This window comes from Vombatus ursinus, unplaced genomic scaffold (genome assembly GCF_900497805.2).
Source record: "Vombatus ursinus unplaced genomic scaffold, bare-nosed wombat genome assembly UNPS02014941.1, whole genome shotgun sequence".
In the NCBI taxonomy this organism is placed as follows: Eukaryota; Metazoa; Chordata; class Mammalia; order Diprotodontia; family Vombatidae; genus Vombatus; species Vombatus ursinus.
Window position 1 is genome coordinate 77,939 of NW_020954719.1, and position 23,536 is coordinate 101,474.

At 36.5% G+C, this 23,536-nt stretch overlaps 1 protein-coding gene across 2 annotated transcripts in view; it reads right to left on the minus strand.

Annotated features, from left to right (window-relative positions):
* Positions 1 to 23,536, minus strand: part of CNTN1 (contactin 1) — a 274,708-nt gene that overhangs the window by 41,996 nt on the left and 209,176 nt on the right. For both annotated transcript variants that reach the window (XM_027844389.1, XM_027844390.1), the window contains 2 exons: positions 22,493 to 22,642; positions 733 to 803 (listed from right to left, as the gene is read on the minus strand). In XM_027844389.1, coding sequence (XP_027700190.1) covers positions 733 to 803; positions 22,493 to 22,642 — 221 coding nt within the window. The remainder of the gene's footprint in view (positions 1 to 732; positions 804 to 22,492; positions 22,643 to 23,536) is intronic.

Below are 23,536 nucleotides of genomic sequence, written 5' to 3' on the forward strand. Positions count from 1 at the left end.
CTTGATAAAAATCTCCTATCTATTACATAGGTTCAAGTATTCAATTGTCCCTACTCTCCTCTATATTTTATTTTCCTACCCTCTGACATTGTGACAAAGAAAAAGATTCACCTTTGTCTCTTCAAATTGTTTTTCTTCCTGAATTTTAATTTTTTTTTTGTGAAGAAGCAGCTCAGACATTCAATTTATGGGGGGAAAATCCCTCCACAATAGCTCTCATTTATGTAATGCTTTACAATTTCCAAAGCACTGATAGGAAAAGTAATTATTATCCCTATTTATAGCTCATGTCTAGAAGAACTCAATGTGATTGATTTATCAATTTGACATATTAAGGCAGAGAGGAATGAAGGATAACAAAATAAATTTTCAACATCCATGATTTTTATTTATTTTTTTTGTGAGGCAACTGGGGTTAAGTGACTTGCCCAGGGTCACACAGCTAGTAAGTGTCAAGAGTTCGGTCTGAGGCCGGATTTGAACTCAGGTCCTCCTGACTTCAGGGCCAGTGCTCTATCCACTGTGCCACCTAGCTGCCCCAATATCCATGATTTTTAAACTCACTTATATGTTTATTTAAAACTATACAACAATTTAAGGTCCTGTTAAAATCATCCATGGAACATATTATATTACTCCATGATGTTTCAATAAGTGAAGTAGAACTGAAATTTATGTATGGATATGTAGGTTAGTGATTATAAAATCACTGCATTTTTCACAAATACTTACCACCCATGTTATTGTCAATTCACGGTTGCTTCCACCTCCTCCTCCTACATCTGAAGGAGCCACATTAGGTGCTAAAATAACAAAAGAGATAAGCCATAACTTTTTTTCTCCTAATTTCATTTATATTATTCAACAGAGAAACATATTGCTTGCGTAACCTAGGCAAGGCAAACTTATGGCTCACCATAATACAATAATAATGACCTGAAATAGAAGTCACTGTTGGCCTTAAATTCAAGACTGGTTCTGTGGTTACATGAAATAAAGTGATTTCCCCCAACAAAGTACAGCAAAATAAATTTAGTGGAAAAGATCCTATTTCTTTTATAGCAGCTTTGTCATTGTGAAATATTAAAACATATTATAAGTTTCCACATGTGATTCCAGCTTGACCTACATTTCAAGAATTTCAATCCAATTTAAAATATCCTAAAATTCAAATGAATAAAACCAAAATAACTAATTGTTTCATGGTATAGTCCATTTTCTAAGTTGTTGAAGCTAAAAAAGAAGTTTTAAGGAATTTCCTTCAAATTATTTTTTCCTAATATTTGCCATATGTTACAGATTGTGTTTTTTTATAAAGCAGAACACATTAAAGGTATATGGGTTAAATCTATGAACATTTATTAAACATCTATTATGTGCCAGGCATAGTGCTATGTGGTAGGGATACAACAAAAGTAAAAAGTAATCCCTTATTTTAGTGAGATCACAGTCTAATAGGAAAAATAACATGCAAAATACCAAATATAATCAATCAACCAATCAGTAAACATTTATTAAGTACTTATTATATGCTAAGTGTTTAGGCACTGTGCTGAGCAATAGGGATGCAAAAAGAGGTAAAAGACAATTCCTGCCCTCAAAGAGCTTACAATCTAATGGGGGAGACAACATGCAAACAAATATATACAAAGCCAGCTATATACAGGATAAATAAGAAATAATTAAAAGAGGGAAATAATTAGAATTAAGAAGGGTTAAAGAAGGTTTCTTGCAAAAGTGAAATTTTAACTGGGACATAATGTACGCCAGCAAGGTCAGTAGTCAGAGCAGAGGAGGGAAAGCAGTCCAGGCAGGAGGAACAGCCAAAGAAAATGTCTTTTCTTTGGAGAGTTAGAGTGGAACAGCCAGGAATCCAGTGTAACTGGATTGAAGAGTATGTACTGGAGAGTAAAGTGTAAGCAGACAGGGAAGATAGGAGAGGACTTTAAAAGTCAAACAGCAAATACAAAGGTACTTGCTTCTAGAGGCAATAGGAAGACAATGGAGTTTATTGAGTAGGGATGGTGACATGTTTGGATGAAAATTTTAGGAAAATCATTTTAGTATCTAAATGGAGAATGGATTAGAGTAGGGAGAGACTTGAGGTAGGCAGACCCACTAGCAGGATGTTGCAGTAATCAAGGCATGGAGTGATGAGGGCCTGCCCTAGAGTGGTGGCAGTGTAAGAGCAGAGAAGGGGATATATTTGAGAAATGTTGTAGAGGTGAAATCAGCAGGTCTTGGAAAAATCTTGGCGTGATAGTGAACCCATGGTGACTCCTAGGTTGTAAGCCTGAGTAACTGGGAGGATGATGTTACCTTTCAGGGAAGGTAGGAGAGGAGATGGTTTAGGGGGAAAGTTCTGTTTGAGCTTCAAATGTCTATTGGACATCCAGTTGGAGATGTCTGAAAGGCATCTGGAGGTATAAGACTGGACATCAGCAGAGAGATTGGGTCACGAAAGGTAGATTGAGAATCATCAGCATAAAGATGGTAATTAAATCCATCAAAGTGTGAGATTACCAAATAAAGTAATATAGAATGGGGACTATAGAGGGCCTGGGACAGAATCCAGAGGGATGGCTATAATTAGAGGACATGATTTGGAGGAGGCTCCAGTAAAGGAGGAGTGAGGAGGTGGAGCCAAAATGGTGGAGTAAAGGCAGACCCCTTCAAAGACCTTTAAAAAATGACCCTCAACTAATTCTAGAGTAACAGAACCCACAAAAAATGGAATGAAACAAATTTCCAGCCTAAGACAATTTGGGAGGTTTGCAGGAAAAGTCTGTTGCACAAGGAGAAGAGCTCAGTCCAGCACAGGCTCCTGCAGCACAGAACATGCCCCAGCAAATCTGGAGCAAGCCTTGGGTGACTGAATCACTGGCAGGAATGGCAGTTTCCACATCTCTCAGCCCACAGATGCCAAAGAGCATCAGCAGGAAAGGTCTGTCATACCTGGGTGAAAGTGAAGCACCTACACAGCCTGGGCCCCAGTAAACCAAGAGCAGTCCTTGGGAGTGACTAAATCAGCAGTGCCTCTGAGACTCCCAGCCCACACAGGGTAAAGGGAATCAGAAGGACATTGCAGGGGTCTTTTTGCTAGGGCTAAGGTAGGACTCTGTTGCTTTGCTCATACACAGATCCAGGTCACAGTCCTGGTGGCAGTCCCAGGGAGAGGAGGAGCACTACAATAGCAAAGTTTGCAGCCACAGTGGAGGGAGGACACTCCTCACAGTTCCAGGGCAAAAAAGTGCTTGTGGTTGCTCACAGACAAGATCACAGGCCAGGAATAGAATAAACACCTCTCCTTAGAAGAACTGAAAATTTACAAGTCCCTAGAAGTATCTCTGAAAACAGCTACACAAAACCCTTGAAGCTTGGAACAGTATGCTCTCCACCCTGGAAGCAGAGCCCTACTGTAACAAACAGTTAAAAGTCAAGTAATAGGCTAGGGAAATGAGCAAACAATGGGAAAAAATCTCTGACTATAGAAAGTTACTACGGTGACAAGGAAGATCCAAACACACACTTAGAAGAAGATAGCAAAGTCAAAGTTCCTACATCCAAAGCCTCTAAGAAAAATATGAATTGGTCTCAGGCCATGGAAGAGCTCAGAAATGATTTTGAAAATCAAATGAGAATGATGCAAGAAAATCCTGAGAAAAGAGTCAACAGCATGCTAAAAGAGACACACACAAAAAAAAAAATTCTGAGGAAAACAAGACCTTAAAAAAATAGACTAGACCAAATGGCAAAAGAGGTCCAAAAAGCCAACGAGGACAAGAATACCTTAAAAAGAAGAATTGGCCAAATGGAAAAAGAGGTCCCAAAGCTCACTGTAGAAAATAATTGCTTAAAAATTAGAATGGAGCAAATGGAAGCCAATGACTTTATGAGAAACCAAGAAGCAATAAAACAAAGCCAAAAAAAAAATGAAAAAATAGAAGACAATGTAAAATATCTCATTGGAAAAACAACTGACCAGGAAAATAGATCCAGGAGAGAGAATTTAAAATTATGAATTCAAAAATTATTGGACTACCTGAAAGCCATGATTAAAAAAAAGTCTAGACATCATCTTTCAAGAAATTATCAAGGAAAATTGCCCTGATATTCTAGAACAAGAAGGTAAAATAGACATTGAAAGAATTCACAGATCACCTCCTGAAAGAGATCCCAAAAAGAAAACTCCAAGGAATATTATAGCTAAATTTCAGAGTTCCCAGGTCAAGAAGAAAATATTGCAAGCAGCAAGAAAGAAACAATTCAAGTATGGTGGCGCCACAGTCAGGATAACACAAGATTTAGCTGCTTCTACATTATAGGATCAGAGGGCTTTGAATATGATATTCCAGAGGGCAAAGGAGCTAGGGTTACAACCAAGAATCACCTACCCAGCAAAACATCCTTCAGGGGGAAAAATGGATATTCAATTAGATAGAGGAATTTCAAGCATTTTTGATGGAAAGACCAGAGCTGAATAGAAAATTTGACTTTCCAATAAAAGATTCAAGAGAAGCATAAAAAGGTAAACAGGAAAGGGAAATCATAAGAGACTTAATAAAATTAAACTGTTTGCATTCCTACATAGGAAGGAGATATTTGTAACTCCGACCTTTCTCATTATTAGGTTGGTTAGAGGAAGTATATATATATATATAGACAGAGGGTACAGGTGTGAGTTGAATATGAAGGAATAATATCTAAAAAATAAAATTAAGGTGAGAGAGGAATACACTGATAGAAATAGAAAGGGAGAGGTAGAATGGGTTAAATTATCACACATAAAGGAGTCAAGAAAAAGCTTTTAAAGTGGAGAGGAAGAGGTAGGAAGTGAAGGGGAATGAGTGAACCTTACTCTCATCACAATTGGCTCAGAGGGAATAACATACACACTCATTTGGGTATGGGATCTATCTTACCCTACAACTATGTAGGAGGGGAAGGGAAAGGTGATAGAAGAGAAGGCAGATTGGAGGAGGGTGTGGTCAGATGCAAAACACTTTTGAGGAGGGACAGGGTGAAAGGAGAGAGAGAATAGAATAAATTGGGGTGGATAGAATGGAAGGAAATACAGCAACAGTAACTTAGAAAAAAATTTTGAAGCAAGTTTCTCTGATAAAGAGCTCATTTCTCAAGCATATGGAGAAGTGAGTCAAATTTATAAAAATAAGAGCCATTCTCCAATTGATAAATAATCAAAAGATGTAATCAGTTTTCAGATGAAGTAATCAAAGCTATCTATAGCCATATGAAAAAAAATATTGTAACTCACTATTGATTGGAGAAATGCAAATTAAAACAATTCTGAGATACTACCTCATACCAATTAGATTGACTAATAGGACAGAAAAGATAAATGACAAATGTTGGAAAAGATATGGGGAAAAATGAGACATTAATGCACTGTTGGTGGAGTTGTGAACTGATTCAACCATTCTATAGAGCAATTTGGAACTATGCTCAAAGGGCTATAAAACCATGCATACCCTTTGACCTAGGAATACCACTATTAGGTCTATATCCCAAAAGTGATTTTAAAAAAAGGAAAAGGACCTATATGTGCAAAAATATTCATAGTAGCTATTTTCGGGGGGCAAAGAATTAGAAATTGAGGGGATGTCCATCAACGGGAATGGCTAAACAAGCTGTATTATGTGATTATGATGGAATACTATTGTACTATAATAAATGATGAGCAGGATGCTCTCAGAAAAACCTAGGAAGACTTGCATGGGTTGATGCAAATTGAAAAGTACTGTGTACAAATTAACAGCATTATTGTAAGATGATCAGGTATGAATGACTTAGCTATTCTCAGCAGTACAATGATCCAAGACAACTCTGAAGGACTTATGATGAAAAATGCTATCCATCCCCAGAGAAAGAACTGATAGTGTCTGAATACAGATTGAAACATATTTTTTATTTTCTTTATGTTTCTTGGGTTTTTTTGTCTATGTTTTCTTTCACAGCATGACTATTACAGATATGTTTTGCATGACTACATATGTATAACTATCAAATTGCTTGCCTTCTCAGTGAAGGGGGCTGGGGAGTGAGGGAAAGAATTTGGAACTCAATGTTTTAAAAACAAATGTCAAAAATTGTTTTTATGTGTAACTGTGGAAAAATAAAATACTAAATTAAAAAAATAAAAAAGGGGCAGTCAGATAGGTAGATGGAAAATCAGGAGAAAGTCAAGTCCCAAAAACCAGGAAAGAAGAGAATATTAATAAGGAGAGAGTAATCATCAGTATCAAAGTCTGCAAAGATGTCTAGGAGAATGATGATTGAGAACTGGATTTGGCAGTTAAGAGATCATTAATAACTTTGGAGAAAGTAGTTTCAGTGGAATAATAAGGTAGAAAACCAGACTGTAACCAAGAGAGTAAGAAAATAGAAAGTGGAGGCCCCTATTGCATAAACAAGATTTATATAGTATAAATTGGAGATAATCTCAGAGGGAAAGCACTGGCATAAAGAGAACTGGAAAAGGCTTCTGGCAGAAGATGAGATTTTCTAGCTCAGATTTGGAAAAATACAGGTCAGGAAGTGGAGAAGAGGAAAGAATATTCCAGGTATGGGGTACAACCAGGGAAAATGTCTAAACTTAGAAGATGGATTGTCACATGGGAGGACAGTGTCATTGGATGGTAGAATACTTAATTTTCATAAAATTGAGCTTTATTGACCATAAAAATAAGCAGCCAGAAGTTATGGGGAGTTAAATATAAGAAGCCTGGAAAGGAAGGAAGAGGTCATGTTATAAAGGATGTAAAAGTCAGAATATTTAATATTTGAGCCTAGAGGTAATAGGGAGGCAGTGGAGTTGATTGAGTAGGGTGATATGGCCAAAATTTGCACTTTAGGAACATCACTTTGATGACTGAATAGAGGATGAAATGGAGTAAGGAAAAAATTGAGGCAGAGACACCAATAAGAAAGATATTTCAATGTCTAAGTAGTCAAAGGAGAAAAGGAGATGAGAGAGATGTTTCAAAAGTAAAAACAGTCAGGAATTGACAACTGATTGGAGAGACAGACAGAGACAGTGACAGAGAGACAGAGACAGAGAGAGACAGAGATGGAGACCAAGACAGAGAGAAAAGGATGACACCTTGCTTGTAAACATGGGTGACAGGAGGATGGTGGTGTCATTGACAAGAACTTAGGAAAAGGAGAGCTGGGGAAAGGATAATGACTTCAGTTTTGCACATGTTGAGTTGTAAAATATCTATGGGACATATATTTTGAGATATCCAATAGACAGTTGGAGATATAAGACTGGATGTCAATAGAGAGGTGACCATCATCTATATGTCTATGATGACAGCTCAGAAGAGAGAAAAAAAGAGAGCCCAGGACTGAGCTGTGGAGAACACTCAAGGTTATCAGCATGACCTGGGCAAAGATCAAGCAATGGAGACAGAAGGAACAGTCAACAGTAGGAAAAGGACCAGGAGAAAGTAGTGTCACAAAAACCTAAGGAGACGAGAGTATCAAGGAGAAATTGAGAAAAGGTGATCAACAGTGTTAGAGGATGCACAGAGGTCAAGAGGGATGAAGATTAAGAAAAGGCTATTAGATCTTGTGATTAAGACAGTAATTTTGGAGAGAGTAGTTTCAGTTCAATAATGAGGTTGGAAGAGGGAGTTTAACTGTAAAAAGGAGGAGAGGTAAAAGACAACAGGTAGTGAAGATGGACAGATCAAGTCAGAATTTTCTGAGAATGGGGAAGACATATGTGTTTTTAGGCAGCAAGAAAGTAGCCAGCAGACAAATAAAAACTGAAGATCAGTGAGAGAATGGACATGAGCAGGCAATGTTCTGGAGAAGACAGGATGGAATGGGATCACTTCTGCATGTAGAAGAATTTGTCTTGGCAAGGAGAAAGGCCACCTTTTCATGTGAGAGGAATGAAGGAGGACATAGTAGTTGAAGAAATCTTCCATACATCTCCATGTAGTAGAAGTGATATGAGATAATAAATGAGGAAAGAAGAGTGGACTCTCAGAGAACGATTTCAATTTTGTCAGGATAATATAAAGCAAGGTTTTCAGCTGAGATTAAATAGAGGAAGGATGGAATGTTTTGGAAAAGTGGCTGTGGAGAGTGGCAAAGGGAATCAATTTAAGCTAAACTTCAGACAATGCCCAAAATGACTTCTTTCTGTTTCCATAGAGGAAATGAACATAACCTATATAGTAACTTTAAAAAAAGAGCCATCTGTCTTAACCATCTGTTTTGAGATAATTTAAACATATATTGGAAGCTGTTGACATTAAACATTAATTTCCAGAAGACCAACTAAGTTCTATTATTCTTTTATTATTCAGTTATAATGACCTGCCTTTATATGCAAAATTGAATTTAGACAATTATTCAGAAGAATGAAGGCCCAAAACAGTTTTTGTTGTCATTGTTAAAATAAAGGAGCCACTGACAGAGTGGGAGATAATGTTAGAAATACTTTTTTAAAAAAATAATTAACTAATTAATTTTGAGTGTTCAACATTCACTTCCATTAGATTTTGAGTTTTAAATTTTGTCCCTCTCCTCCTCCCCACCCCCAAGATAGTATGCAATCTGATATAGGCTCTACTTATACATTCATATTAAACATATTTTCACATTAGTCGTGATGTAAAGAATAATTACAACTAATGGGAGGAACCACGAGAAAGAAGAAACAAAACAAAACAACAAAAGAAAAGCAGAGGAAATAGTATGCTTCCATCAGCATTCAGACTGCAAAGTTCTTTCTCTGGATGTGGATAGCATTTTCCACCATGACACTTTTGGAGTTGTCTAAGATCCTTGCATTGATGAGAAGAGCTAAGTCTATCAAAGTCAATCATCGCACAATGTGACTATTACTGTGTACAATATTGTCCTGGTTCTGCACATTTCACTCAGCATCAGTTCCTATTAAGTCTTTTCTAGGTTTTTTAAACAACATACTGTAGGATTATGGTTCTTAATCGACTCTGCTATCTGCTTCTATTTATTGGAGAGTTCATCCCATCCACATTCAGAGTTATGATCTGTGTTTTTCTTTGCATTTTATTTCCCCCTGTTTATGCTTTTCTCTCTCCTTTATCCCTTTCCCTCCTCACTAGAATTTTGCTCTTGACTGCCACATCCCTAAATCTGCCCTCCCTTCTATCAGCGCCCTTCCTTTTCTGCCTTTACCCTTACTACTTCTTCCCTCCCTTCTATCCCCCCTCCTCCCTTTTCTTTTGTCTTTTCCCTCCTAATTTCTGTAGGGTAAGTTAGATTTCTATACCTAACTGATTGTGTTATTCCCTCTTTGAGCCAAATCTGTTGAGAGTCAGGTTCAAAGAAGGGTTCTCCACCCTTCTTTCTCTCTACTGTAATAGGCTGATGTCTAGGTTCTTTTTTTTTTTTTATCATGGCTTTCAGGTAGTCCAATAACTTTTAAATTATCTTTCCTGGATCTATTTTCCTGGTCAGTTGTTTTTCCAATGAGGTATTTCACATTTTCTTCTATTTTTCATTCTTTTGACTTTGTTTTATTGTTTCTTGGTTTTTCATAAAGTCATTGACTTCCATTTGCTCCATTCTAATTTTTAAGCAATTATTTTCTTCAGTGAGCTTCGGGACCTCTTTTTCCATTTGGCCAATTCTTTTTTTTTTAAGGCATTCTTGTCCTCATTGACTTTGTGGACTTCTTTTGCCATTTGGCCTAGTCTGTTTTTTAAGGTCTTGTTTTCTTCAGTATTTTGTGTGTGTGTGTCTCTTTTAGAATTCTGTTGACTCTTTTCTCAGGATTTTCTTGCATCACTCTCATTTCTCTTCCCAATTTCTCCTCTACCTCTCTTACTTGATTTTCAAAATCATTTTTGAGTTCTTCCGTGGCCTGAGACCAATTCATATTTTTCTTAGAGGTTTTGGATGTAGGAGCTTTGACTTTACTATCTTCTTCTAAGTGTGTGTTTTGATCTTCCTTGTCATCATAATAATTTTCTATGGTCAGAGTTTTTTCTGTTGTTTGCTTATTTTCCCACCCTATTACTTGACTTTTAACTGTTCAAGTAAGGTTCTGCTTCCAGGGTGGAGGGCACATTGTCCCAAGCTTCAGGGATTTTGTGCAGCTATTTTTCAGAAACCAAGGTAGTATGATCTAAGGAGAGGCATTTACTCCTCTTCTGGCCTGTGGTCTGGTCTGTGAGCAACTACAAGAACTCTTTTCTGCCCTGGAATTGTGAAGATAGTCCCCCTCCACTGCTTCTGCAAGCTCTGCTATACTAGTGCTCCTCCTCACCCTGGGACCACCACCCAGGACTGTGACCTGGATCTGAGTATGGGTAAAGCCACAGAGTGAGTCTTGCCTCAGTGCTAGCAAAGAGATTCCTATAATCTCCTCCTGACCAGTTATTCGACAACCTTACTGTCTGTGGGCTGAGAGTTCAAGAGGCAACTGCTGCCACTGCCACTGAACATTCAGGCACTCCCTAGGCCTGCGCCTGGCCTGGTGGGGCTATGCTGTGCTGGAGGGGCCTCTACTGGACTACTCTCCATTCCCAATCTGGCATTACAAACTCTTCCTGCTGACCTTCTAAGTTGTCCCTGGTGTCTGTGGGCCACGCAGTCCGGAAACCACCACAGCTGCCAGCAATTCTGTAGCCCAGAGGTCTGCTTTAGGCTCCCTGGAGTCAGGTCTGCACGAGACTGCACTCCTCCCTCAGCCTGGTGCAATAGACCTTTCCTGCCAACCTTCTAAGTTGTCTTGCACTGGAAATTTGCTTTACTCTGTCTTTTTATTGGTTCTGCTGCTCTAGAATTTGTTTAGAGTCATTTTTAAAGGTTTTGAAGGAGAGCTCCTGTGAGTCCCTGCCTTTACTCTGCTATCTTGGCTCTGCCTCTTTCCTGTCTACTCTAGACTTAGTTATTATATTAATTTAGTCCTTCTTTGGTTTCTGTATTCCCCATGAAATTATGCATCTAAGGTAGCTACTTCAAACTTCTTCTTCTCAGGAGTTTATGTTTTATTTCCTTATAGGTCTTTCCATCTACCATCTTTCTTTTGTTGTTCCTCATTCTTAGAAATACCACTTCCTGGAGGTGGAGCCAAGATGGTGAAGTAAAGGCAGGCACTCACCTGAGTTCTTCCCAAAAATTCCCCCCCAAACAACTTTAAAATAATGCCTCCAAACAAATTCTTGAGTGGCAGAACCAACAAAAGGTTGGGATGAAACAATTTTCCAGCCCAGAAAAACTTACAAAGTTGGCAGAAAAGTTCTGTCTCAGCATGGTGGTGGTAGGACCTGGAGCCCAGCACAATCTTTGCAATGCAAGCCATGCTGGAGTGCCAGCAGCAGGCCTTGGAGGCAGTTCAGCAATACCAGCAGCAGTTAGGGAGCTCTCAGCCCATAGATAGTAAGAGGGATGGATAACTTGTCAGAAAGAGATTACAGGAGATCCTTTCCTGGCACTGGGGGGAGGACGCTGTCACATTGCCCATACCCAGTTCTAGGTTACCATCTCAGAGGTAAGAGGAGCCGGGGTATGGGGGACAGTCACAGTTCCAGGGCAGGGTAGAGTGTTTGGTGTAACTCACAGAAAAGAGCATAGGTCAGAAAAGCAGTGAGGGCACCTCTTCTTAGATCATACCACCTTGGAAGAACCAAAAACCTACAGAACCCCCAGAGCTAGCTCTAAAAACAACAGCAAGAAAAGTCTAAAGTTTGGGACAGCTCTCTTTCCACCCCAGGAGCAGAACCCAGTTTTAACATAAAATTTAAAGTCAAAAAATGGGCTTGGAAAATGAGCAAACAACAACAAAAAGAACCTGACCATAGAAAGATACTATGGTGATAGGGAAGAGCAAGACACAAACTCAGAAGAAGACAATGAAGTCAAAACAGCTACATGCAAAGCTTTAAAGAAAAAGGTGAATTCATCACGGGCACCCCCCCCCCCACTCAAATCCTGAAAGAGCTCAAAAAGGATTTTAAAAATCAAATAAGAGAAGTAGAGGGAATATTGGGGAAACAAATGAGAATGATGCAAGAAAATTATGAAAAGAGAATTAAGAGCTTGGTAAAGGAGGCACACACACACACACATCAAAGAAACATCTTAAAAAAAGAAGTGGCCAAATTATAAAACAGGCAAAAAAAATCCATTAAAGCAAAGAACTATTTAAAGAGGAAAATTGGCCAAATGGAAATGGAGGTACAAAAGCTCACTAAAGAAAATAATTCCTTAGGAATTACAATTGGGCAAGCGGAAGGTAATGACTCCATGAGACATCAAGAAAAAATAAAATAAAGCCAAAAGAAAGAAAATAATGAAAGAAAATGTGGGGAAATTTTCATTAGAAAAAATAACTGACCTGGAAAATAGATCAAGGAGAGATCATTTAAGAATTATTAGATTACCTGAAAGCTATGATCAAGAGAGAGAGAGAGAGAGAGAGAGAGAGGGAGATAGTGAAAGCCTACATATTATATTTTAAGAAATTATCCAAGAAAACTTTTCTGATGTCCTAGAACCAGAGGATAAAAAGGAAACTGAAGAAATCTACCAACTGCATCCTGAAAGAAATCCCAAAATTAAAAACTCCCAGGAATATTATAACCAAACTTGAAAGCTTTCAGGTCAAGGAGAAAATATTGCAAGCAGCCAAAAAGGAACAATTAAAATACTGTGAAACCAGAATCAGTAACACACAAAATTTAGCAGCTTATATATTAAAAGACTCGAGAACTTGGGATGTGATATTCTGGAGAGCAAAGGATTACAGCAAAGAATCACCTACCCAGCAAAATTGAGCAAAAAATTCTTGAGGGGAAAATATGGACATTCATTGAAATAGAGGACTTTCAAGCATTCTTGATGAAAAGACCAGAGGAGAATAGAAAAATCTGACTTTCAAATATAGGACTCAAGAGAAGCATAAAAAAGTAAACATGAAAGAGAAATCATGAGGGATTCAATAAAGTTAGACTGTTTGTATTCCTACATGGAAAGATGATACTTGTAGCTTCTATGAACTTTATCATTATTAGGACAAATAGAAGAAATATATATAGAAAGAGAGCACACATGTGAGGTGTCTATGATGAGATTATTTCTTTTTTTAATATTTTATTTCCCTCCACAATTACAAGTAAAAACAATTTTAACTATTTTTAAATTTTTAAGTACCAAGTTATATCCTTTCCTCCCTCTCCTTCCCCATCTCTGAAATGTTGAGCAATCTGATATAGGTTACACATGTGCAATCAGGTAAAACATATTTCCATATAAGTCATTTCGTGGAAGAAAACTCAAACTGAAAAAAAAAATAGCAGGCTTCAGTCTGTATGCAGATGCCATCAGTTCTTTCTCTGAGGATGTATAGCATTTTTCATCATGAGTCCTTTGAGATTGTCTTGGATCATTATATAATGTCCTCCTGGTTCTGCTCACTTCATTCTACATATGATAGGTTTATTAAAAAAAAATAAAAAGTGAGAAAGAGTGATGCACTGGGAGGAGGGGGATGGGAGAAGTAGACTGGGGAAAATAATCTCACATAAAAGAGACACAAAATGAAGAACTTTTACAGTGGAGGGGAAGATGAAGGTGAGTATGTAATGCTTGAATCTTACTTTCACTGGAATTGGCTCAAAGAGGGAATAACATGCACACTCAATTGGATATAGAAAGATTTCTTGCCATATAGGAAAGAAGGAGAGGGGAATTAGAGAAGGGTGACAGAAGGGAGGGTCAGTTAGGGGAGGAGATGATCAGCAGCAAAGCAGACTTTTGAGGAGGGACACAGTTAAAGGAGAGAGAGAAAAGCATAAACAAGAGGGAAAATAAAATGGATGAGTAATCATAACTGTGAATGTGAATGGGATGAGTCCACCCATAAAATAGAAGTGGATCACAGAGTATAGTAAAAACCATAATCTGACAACATATTATTTGTAAGAAACACACTCGAGGCAGAGAGGCACACATAGTAAAGGTAAAGGGCTGGAGAAGAATCAGCTGAAATAAAAAAAAAAGCAGAGGTAGTAATCATGGTCTCAGACGAAGCAAAAGCAAAAAGAGATCTAATTAAAAGGGATAAGCAGGCACTGTAGACAATGAAGTAATATCAATACCAGACATATATGCACCAAATGGTGTAGCATCCAAATTCTTAAAGGAAAAATTAAATGAGTTACAGGAGGAAAGAAACAGGAAAACTGTACTAGAGGGGAACCTCAACGTTCTCCTCTCAGAACTAGATAAATCTAACCATGAAATAAACAAGAAAGAAGTTAAGGAGATGAAAAGAATTTTAGAAAAGTTAGTCATAATAGACCACTGGGGGGAAAAAATGAATAGGAATAGAAAGGAACATACCTTTTTCTCAGTGGTACATGGCACCTACACAAAAGTTGACCATAAAAAAAAAAAGTTGAGAACATAAAAACCTCACAACCCAATGCAGAAAATCAGAAATAGTAAATGCATTCTTTTCAGATCATAATGCAATAAAAACTACGTTCAATAAAGGGTCATGGAAACATAGATTAGTATTAATTGGAAACTAAATAATCTGATCCTAAAGAATGAGGAAGTCAAAGAACAAATCATAGAAACAATTATTTCATTAAAGAGAATGACAACAGTGAGACAACATACTAAAATTTATGGGATATAGCCAAAGCAGTACTCAGGGGAAATTTTATGTCTCTAAATGCTTTTATCAATAAAATAGAGAAAGAGTAATAAAACTAGAAGCTAATTTTATAGAAAAAATAAAATAGATAAACCGTTGGTTAATTTGACCTTAAAAAAGAGGGAACCAAATTATCAGTATCAAAAATGAAAAGGGTGAACTCACCACCAATGAAGATGAAAATAAAGCAATTAATAAAAATAAATAAATGTTTATGATAAATAAATAGAATAGTTTGCCTAATTATATGCTAATAAATCCTACAATCTAAGTGAAATGGATGAATATTTACAAAAATATAAATTGTCCAGATTGATAAAATAGGAAATAGTATACTTAAATAAACCTTAGAAAAATAAATTGAAGCTATCAATGAGTTTTACTTAAAAAAAAAAAATCTCCAAGACCAGATGGCTTCACAAATGAATTCTACCGAACTTTTAAAGAACAATTAATTTTTAATACTACATTTTTTGGTGAAAATAGCCAAAGAAGTCCTACCAAATTACTTTTATGACACATATATGGTGCTGACATCAAAATATTGAAAAGCTAAAACAGAGAAAGAAAACTATAGACCAATTTCCCTAATGAATATTGATGCAAAATTTTTAAATAAAATACTAGCAAGGAGATTACAGCAATAGATCAGAAAGGTCATACACTAAAATCTGGTGGGATTTGTACTAGGAATTTGTGGATGGTTCAATATTAGGAAAACTATTGGCTTAATTGACCATATCAATAAAAAAAACCAACAGAAATCATACTATCTCAATAGATGCTGGAAAAGTTTTTGACAAAATACAGCTCCCATTCCTTTTAAAAACACTGGAAAGCATAGGAATAAATGGAGCTTTCCTTAAAATGATAAGTGGTATTTACCTAAAACCATCAGCAAATATCTGCAGTATGGACAAGCTAGAAACCTTCCCAATAAGATCAGGGGTGAAGCCAGCATGTCTATCATCACCATAAAATCAATATTATAATAGAAATCCTAGCTATAAATTTTGAACTATGTCCAAAGGGCAATCAAACTGTGCGTTCCCTTTGATTCTGCAATACCACTACTAGGTTTATATCCGAAAGAGATCATAAAAATGGGGAAAGAACATACATGTACAAAAATATTAATAGTAGCTCTTTTTGTGGTGGCAAAGAATTGGAAATTGAGGGAATATCCATCATTTGGGGAATGACTGAACAAGTTTGGTATATAAATGTAACAGAAAGCTATTGTACTATAGGAAATGAAGAGCAGGTGGATTTCAGACAAAGTAAAGTGAGCAGAATCAGGAGAACATGGTACACAGCAACAGTAATACTGTGCAATGATAAAACATGACTGACCTAGCTCTTCTCAGCAATGACCCATGAAAATTTCAAAAGACTCATGATAGAAAAATGCTATCAACATCCAGAGAAAGACTATGGAGTTTGAATGCAAATCAAAGCATATTATTTTTACTTTGGAGAGGGGTTGTGGCTTTTCCCACAAAATTCTGTTTCTTCTTTCACAACATAACTAATGTAGAAATATATTTCCATGATTGCACATGTATAACCAATATCAGATTGCTTGTCATCTTATGGAGGGGGAAGAGAAGAAAGGGAGGGAGAAAAATTTGGAACTAAAAAACTTATAATGTTGAAATTATCTTTACATGTAATTGGAAAAAAATAAAATACAAAAAAAGAAACGCTAGCTACAGTAATAAAAGAGGCAATGAGGAAACAAAATTATATCTCTGTAGGTAATATGATGGTACTTAGGGAATCCCAGATAATCAACCAAAAAACTAGTTGAAATAACTAACAACTTTAGCAAACAACTTTTAGAAAAAATATAAATAAACTCACATAAATCATCAATATTTTGATATATTACCAACAAAGTCCAGCAGCAAAACACAGAAAGAGAAATTCCATTTAAAATGACTGTAGACAATATAAAACACTTGGGAGTCTACCTGCCAAGACAAACCCAGGAACTATATGAACACAATTACAAAACACTTCTCACACAAATAAAGTCAGATCTGAATAACTGAGAAATATTAATCACTCAAAAGTAGACCAAGTCAATATAATAAAAATGACAATTCTATCTAAATCATTTTGAAGCAGCAGAGGAGAGGGAACCCTTCTCACAGTTCCAGGGCAGAAAAGAGTGCTTGTGGTCACTTACTGGCCAGATTACAGACCAGGAGAGGAGTAAATACCTCTCCTTAAATTATACCACCTTGGAAGAACTGAAAACTTACAGGGCCCTAGAAGTATCTCTGAAAACAGCTACACAAAATCCCTGAAGCTTGGAACAGTACACTCTCCACATTGGAAGCAGAGCCCTCCCTTAACAAAGCATTAAAAAGTCAAGTAATTGGCTGGAAACATGAGCAAACAAAGGAAAGAAATCAGACTATAGACTCTTACTTTTGGTGACAAGGAAGATCAAAACACTACCTTCCCAAGAAGATAGTGAAGTCAAAGTTCCTATGTCCAAAGCCTCCAAGGAAAACAGGAATTGGTTTCAGGCTATGGAAGGGCTCAGAAATTATTTTGAAAACCAAGTGAGAGAAGTAGAGGAACAATTGAGAAGAGAAATGAGAGTGATGCAAGAAAATCATGAAAAATGAGTCAACAGCCTGCTAAATGAGACACAAAAAATATACTGAAGAAAATAACAGCTTAAAAAATAGACTAGACCTAATGGCAAAAAGAGGTCCAAAATGTCAATGAAGAGAAAAATGCCTTAAAAAGCAGAGTCAGCCAAATGGAAAAGGAGGTCCAAAAGCTCTCAAGAAAATAATTCCTTAAAAATTAGAATGTTGCAAATGAAAGCTAATGACTCTATGAGAAATCAAGAAATTATAAAACAAAACCAAAAGAATGAAAAAATAAAAGACAATGTGAAATATCTCATGGGAAAAACAACTGATCTTGAAAAAAGATGCAGGGGAGAGAACTTAAAAATTATTGGGCTATCTGAAAGCCATGATTAAAAAAATATCTAGATATCATCTTTCAAGAAATTATCAAGGAAAATTGTCCTCATATTCAAGAATCAGAAGATAAAACAGACATTGAAAGAATCCATTGATCACCTCCTGAAAGAGATCCTAAAAGTAAAACTCCTGGGAATATTATAGAAAAATTTCAGAGTTCTCAGGTCAAGGAGAAATTATAGCAAACAGCCAGAAAGAAACAATTCAAGCATGGTGGAAACAAAATCCGGATAACACAAGGATTCAGCAGCTTCTACATTAAGGAACTGCAGGGCTTGGAATATGATATTCTGGAGGTCAAAGAAGCTAGGAAGAAAACCAAGAATCACCTACCCAGCAAAACTAAGGGTAATGAGGGGGGAATATTAACATTCAATGGCATAGAAAAATTTAATGCATTCTTGAGAAGTCAGAGTGAAATAGAAAACTTGAATTTCAATTACAAGAATCAAGAGAAGAATGAAAAGGTAAACAGGAAAGAGAAATCATAAGGGAATTATTAAAGTTGAACTGTTTACATTCCTATATAGAAAGATGATATTGTAACTCATGAGACCTTTCTCATTATTAGGGTAGTTGAAGGGAATATATATAGACAGAGTACACAGGGTGAGTTGAATATGAAAGGATAATATATAAAAATAAAAGTAAGGGATTGGAGAAGAATGTACTAGGAGAAAGGGAAAGGCAGAATGGGGTAAATTATGTCAAATAAAAGAGACAAGAAAAAGATTTTACAGTGGAGGGGAAGAAGGGGGAGGTGAGAGAGAATGAGTGAATCTTAATCTCATCATATTTAGCTTAAGGAATGAATAACAGGAATGGAAACCTGTATCACCCTCCAGAAAAGTATGGGGAAGGGAAGAGAAGGAAGGGTGATGGAAGAGAGGGCAGATTGCAGGAGGGGGTAATCAGAAGCAAACAGTTTTGAGGAGGAACAGAGTCAAAGGAGAGAATAGAATCAATTGGGGGTAGGATAGGATAGAGGGAAATATAGTTAATCTTTCACAACATGACTATTAGGGAAATGTTTTCCATAACTACACATGTACAGCTTACATAGAATTGGTTGCCTTCTCAATGAAGGCTTGGGGAAGGAAGAAGGGAGAGAATTTGGAACTCAAAGTTTTAAAAATGAATATTAAAAGTTGTTTTTATGTGTGCAACTAGGAACTAAGATAACACAGGCAATGGAATATAGAAATCTATCTAACCCTACAGGAAAATAAAAGAGGAAAGGAATAAGAGGGGGGAGTGATAGAAGGGAGGGCAGAGTGGGGGAAGGGGTATTTATAATGCACATTATCTTGGGGTGAGGGAGGGAAGATATGGGGAGAAAATTTAGAACTCAAAATCTTGTGGAAGTGAATGTTGAAAAATAAAATAAAAAAATAATTTGGGGGGAAAGGTTAGAATTGGGCAAGTGGAAACTAACGATTCTATGAGAGATCATGAATCAATCAAATTCAAAAGAATGAAAACAATGGAGTAAAATGTAAAATACCTCATGGGAAAAACTGGCCTGGAAAGTAGATCCAGGAAAGACAATATCAAAATCATTGAACTACCTGAAAGCCATCATCCAAGGAGGATCTGGACAGCATCTTTCAAGAACTTATCAAGGAAAACTGTTCTGATGTCCTGGAACCAGAAGGCAAAATAGGCATTGAAGGAATCCACTGATCAACTCAGGAAAAAGATCTCAAAATAAAAAACCCCAAGGAACATTATAACCAAATTTCAGAACTACCAGGTCAAGGAAAAAATACTACAAGTGGCCAGAAAGAAACAATCCGAATACTGGGGAGTCACAATCACACAGGACTTCACAACTGTAACATTAAAGCATCAGATGTCATGGAACATGATATTCCAGAGGGTAAAGGAGCTAAGATTACAACCAAGAATCACTTACCTGACAAAATTAAGCATAATACATCAAGGAAAAAAATATGGTCAATGAAATAGAATGATTTCACGCCTTCATAAGGAAAAGATCAGAATTCAACCAAAAATTTGACCTTCAATATCAAGACCCAAGAGAAGCATAAACAGGTAAAAAAGGAAAAAAACATAAGAGATTCAATAGAGCTAAACTGTTTACATCCTTACATGGAAAGATCATACTTGTAACTCTTAAAAACTGTATCACTAACAGTATAGACAGATGGAATATACAAAGACAGAGGGCCTGGGTATATGGTGTATTAGAGGGAATGACATAAAAAAACTAAGGGATGAGAAAGAGGAGTACAATGGGTGCAGAAGAAAGGGAGTAAATTATCTCACATGAAGAGGTAAGAAAGACCTATTACAGTGGAGGCGAAGATGGGGGAGAGAGAGATGGGCATTGCTTGAACCTCACTCTCATCAGTATTGGCTCAAAGAGGGAACAATATACACAATCAGATGAATATAGAAATCTATCCTACCTGACAGGGAAATAATAGGAGAGGAAGAGATTAAGTAAAGGGGGTGGTGGGGCCTGACAGAATGGTGAGCAGATAAGGAGAGGTGGCAGACAGAAGCAAAACACTAGTGATGTGGGAAAGGGTGAAAGGAAAGAGAGAACAAACAGGAGGAAGTATAGGATGAAGGGAAATACACAGGTAGTATTACTTTATTCTTTCTTGTGTTTTTTTCCCTTTTGATCTGTTTCTTCCTCCACAATCATGATGAATATGGAAATATGTTTTTACATGATAGCACATGTACAAACTGTTTACCATTTTCAGAAGAGGGGAGGGAAGAGAAGAAGAGAGAAAAATTCGGAACTCAAAATCTTTTTTTTTTTTTTTTAGGAAATTGGAGTTAAGTGACTTGCCCAGGGCCACACAGCTAGTAAGTGTCAAGTGTTTGGTCTGAGGCCACATTTGAACTCAGGTCCTCTTGACTTCAGAGCCAGTGCTCTATTCACTGTGCCACCTAGCTGCTCCAGGAACTCAAAATCTTGTAAAAATGAATGCTAAAAATTTTCTTGATATGTAATTGTGGGAAAAAAATACTATTTAAAGCAAAAAAAAAGTATATGATCCCATGGAAAAAAAGTCCTTGCTCAGACAAAACCAGTGCAATGAAAATTAGAAGGACCATGGAAAACTGGGGGGAAATTTTACAGCAAATTTCTCTGAGAAAGGCCTCATTTCTCAAATATATAGAGAACTGAGTCAAATTTATAAGAATGAGTCATTCCCTAATTGATTAACAGTTAAAGGATATGAACAAGCATTTTTCAAAAGAAGAAATCAAAGTTATCTATAGTGATATGAAAAAATGCTCTAAATAACTGTTGATTAGAGAATGCAAATTAAAACAACTCTGAGATATGAACAGGCATTTTTCAGATGAAGAAATCAAAGCTATCTATAGACATATGAAGAAGTGCTCTGAATCACTTTTGAGTAGAGAAATGCACATTAAAACAACTCTGAAATACCACCTCACACCAATCAGATTGGCTAACATGACAAAAAAGGAAAATGATAAATGTTGGAGAAGATGTGGGACAATTGGGACACTCATGAACCATTGGTGGAGTTGTGAGCTAATTCAACCATTCTGGAGATCAATGTAGATCTATGCCCAAAGGGCTACCAAACTGTCCTTTGATCCAACAATACCACTACTAAGTCTGTACCCAAAAAAGATCAAAGAAAAAGGAAAAGGACGTACATGTACAAAAATATTTATATCAGCTCTTTTTTTGTGGTGGCAGAGAATTGGAAATTGAGGAGATGCGCAACATTTGGGGAATGGCTGAACAAGTAAAAGATTGTGATGGAACATTATATATATGAAATGACAAGCAGGATGTTTTCAGAAAAACTGGACTTACATGAACTGATGCAAAGTGAAGTGAGCAGAACCAGGAGAACATTGTACACAGTAACAGTAATATTGTACTATGATAAACTGTGAATGACTTAGTTATTCTTAGCAAGACAATTCTGAAGGGTTTATGTTCCTTTCCCATTCTGAAGTTTAGTCCCACAAAAAATATTTTTGTTTGGATTTAGTCGATTATATCTAAGTCCTGTTCCCAGACTATCAATTTTTCCATTTAAATTGTGCTTTTGCCCTAGTTTCCTCATGTAATTTCTGATTTCTGAAAATAAGAATTTTATAGCTTTCATATTATTGAAATTATAGATTTAATTTCTGATTTTCAGGTCTAATTCAATACTAGGTGTTTTTATAGGTAATTGGGGTACATTATTCACTTGAGAGGATGATTTGCCTCTATCTAGAAGATTTTTTGGGTATGTCTTCTTTTCTTAATATTTTGACTTTCTGGACCTAAAGTAAGAGAGTTGATAAAGTTGATAAGATAGCTACAATGAATGAAAGCATATACATGAATCTAATTTACCACTTATTTTTCAAATTGCCAACAAAGAAATTCCTATAGGCTGCAGTAAGTCAGTAAATCCTACAATTATTGGTAAAGAAATTATATTTTGTAAAGAAACTATACTTTAACTGACAAATTTTTTAAATTATTATTATGGGTATGAAGCAACTGCCCTTAACTTTGGGAATACAACAAAGTCATTCATTCATTCATTCATTTATTCATTTACACAAAAAAACAAGCCCCTATAAAGAAAAAATCATTTGATTAATTCAATCATTAATAAATACAGTACATACAATAGTATTCAGACCCCTTAAACTATACTCTTGCTTACTCTTCAGGTCTCTTTTCATTTTGTAGGACAACTTTTTAAAAGAAAAGTTTATAAAAGGGAACTTGGGGCTGGGGTGGGGGAGCAACATAACAATGTTTTTCCCTACATACCAGCACCCTCTGTTTTGATTCTGTTTGATGGTAGACTGGGCTCTCCTGTTCCCAAGATATTGGTTGCTACTACCCGGAATTCATACTCCATCCATGGGATTAGGTCTACTGCCCTTGCTGATTCCATATTCCCTTCAATATTTGGTGGATCTAAAATGAAAATAAATAAAACTTTTAGTAAAACACTTTTTAAAAAATAACTAGACATTTTTGCTTTATTCATATGCCCAAATTTTCTTGCCCATTTTGGGGAAAACATAAAATAACGAGGAGATAAAAAGCTGGGATATTGTGAAATACATGCAATATTGCTTCAAAAAATAGAAAATTATTTTCATGCTGGAGTGCAAGAGTTATAAAGTTTTATATAACTGACCCTATAGGAATAATAAATTCTGTGCCTCATAGACCTTTTTCAAATGTTACTTGGCACATGTAACAGTGAGACTTGGCAATTCTAATCAACTATCTAGAGAAACTTGGAATTACATGGAAAGGAGACAATCAATAACTATGAGATACATGCAATTTCAGACAGGATTAGCAGAGAATGTTAGAATGTCAAAATTTCTTTAGAGTTCATTTGGTCCAACAACTTTATTTTACAAATAAAGGAGTAAACTGGACCAGAGAGGAGAAATGACTTCAGGTCATTTAATCAGCAAGTAGCAGAACAGGGTCAGGGGAAAGGGGTATATAGGATGTTCAGGAGGACTAGCACCTCTGGTTCAAGGGTTTGCTAAACCCTTTTCAGGGCTGTTTATCTTCCTGATTCACCCAACTCTCCCTTGTGGTTCTAAGAAGATATGGCATGCACAACAGCTACACCTGGTAAACTATCTTGGCATAGAAACTAAACCAGGTTGAGGGTAACTGACAGGCCTCAAACCTGTCAGTGAGTTAGAAGGATATCTATCCCAAGGTAATCCCTGGTGGAATGGGTAGATGAGAACAATGTGTTCCAATGGCCATGAAAGTAACTGAAGTAGGCACTGTGGAGCACTTAGAGTTTGGTCAGGCATGGAAGACATCAAGGTCATTTAC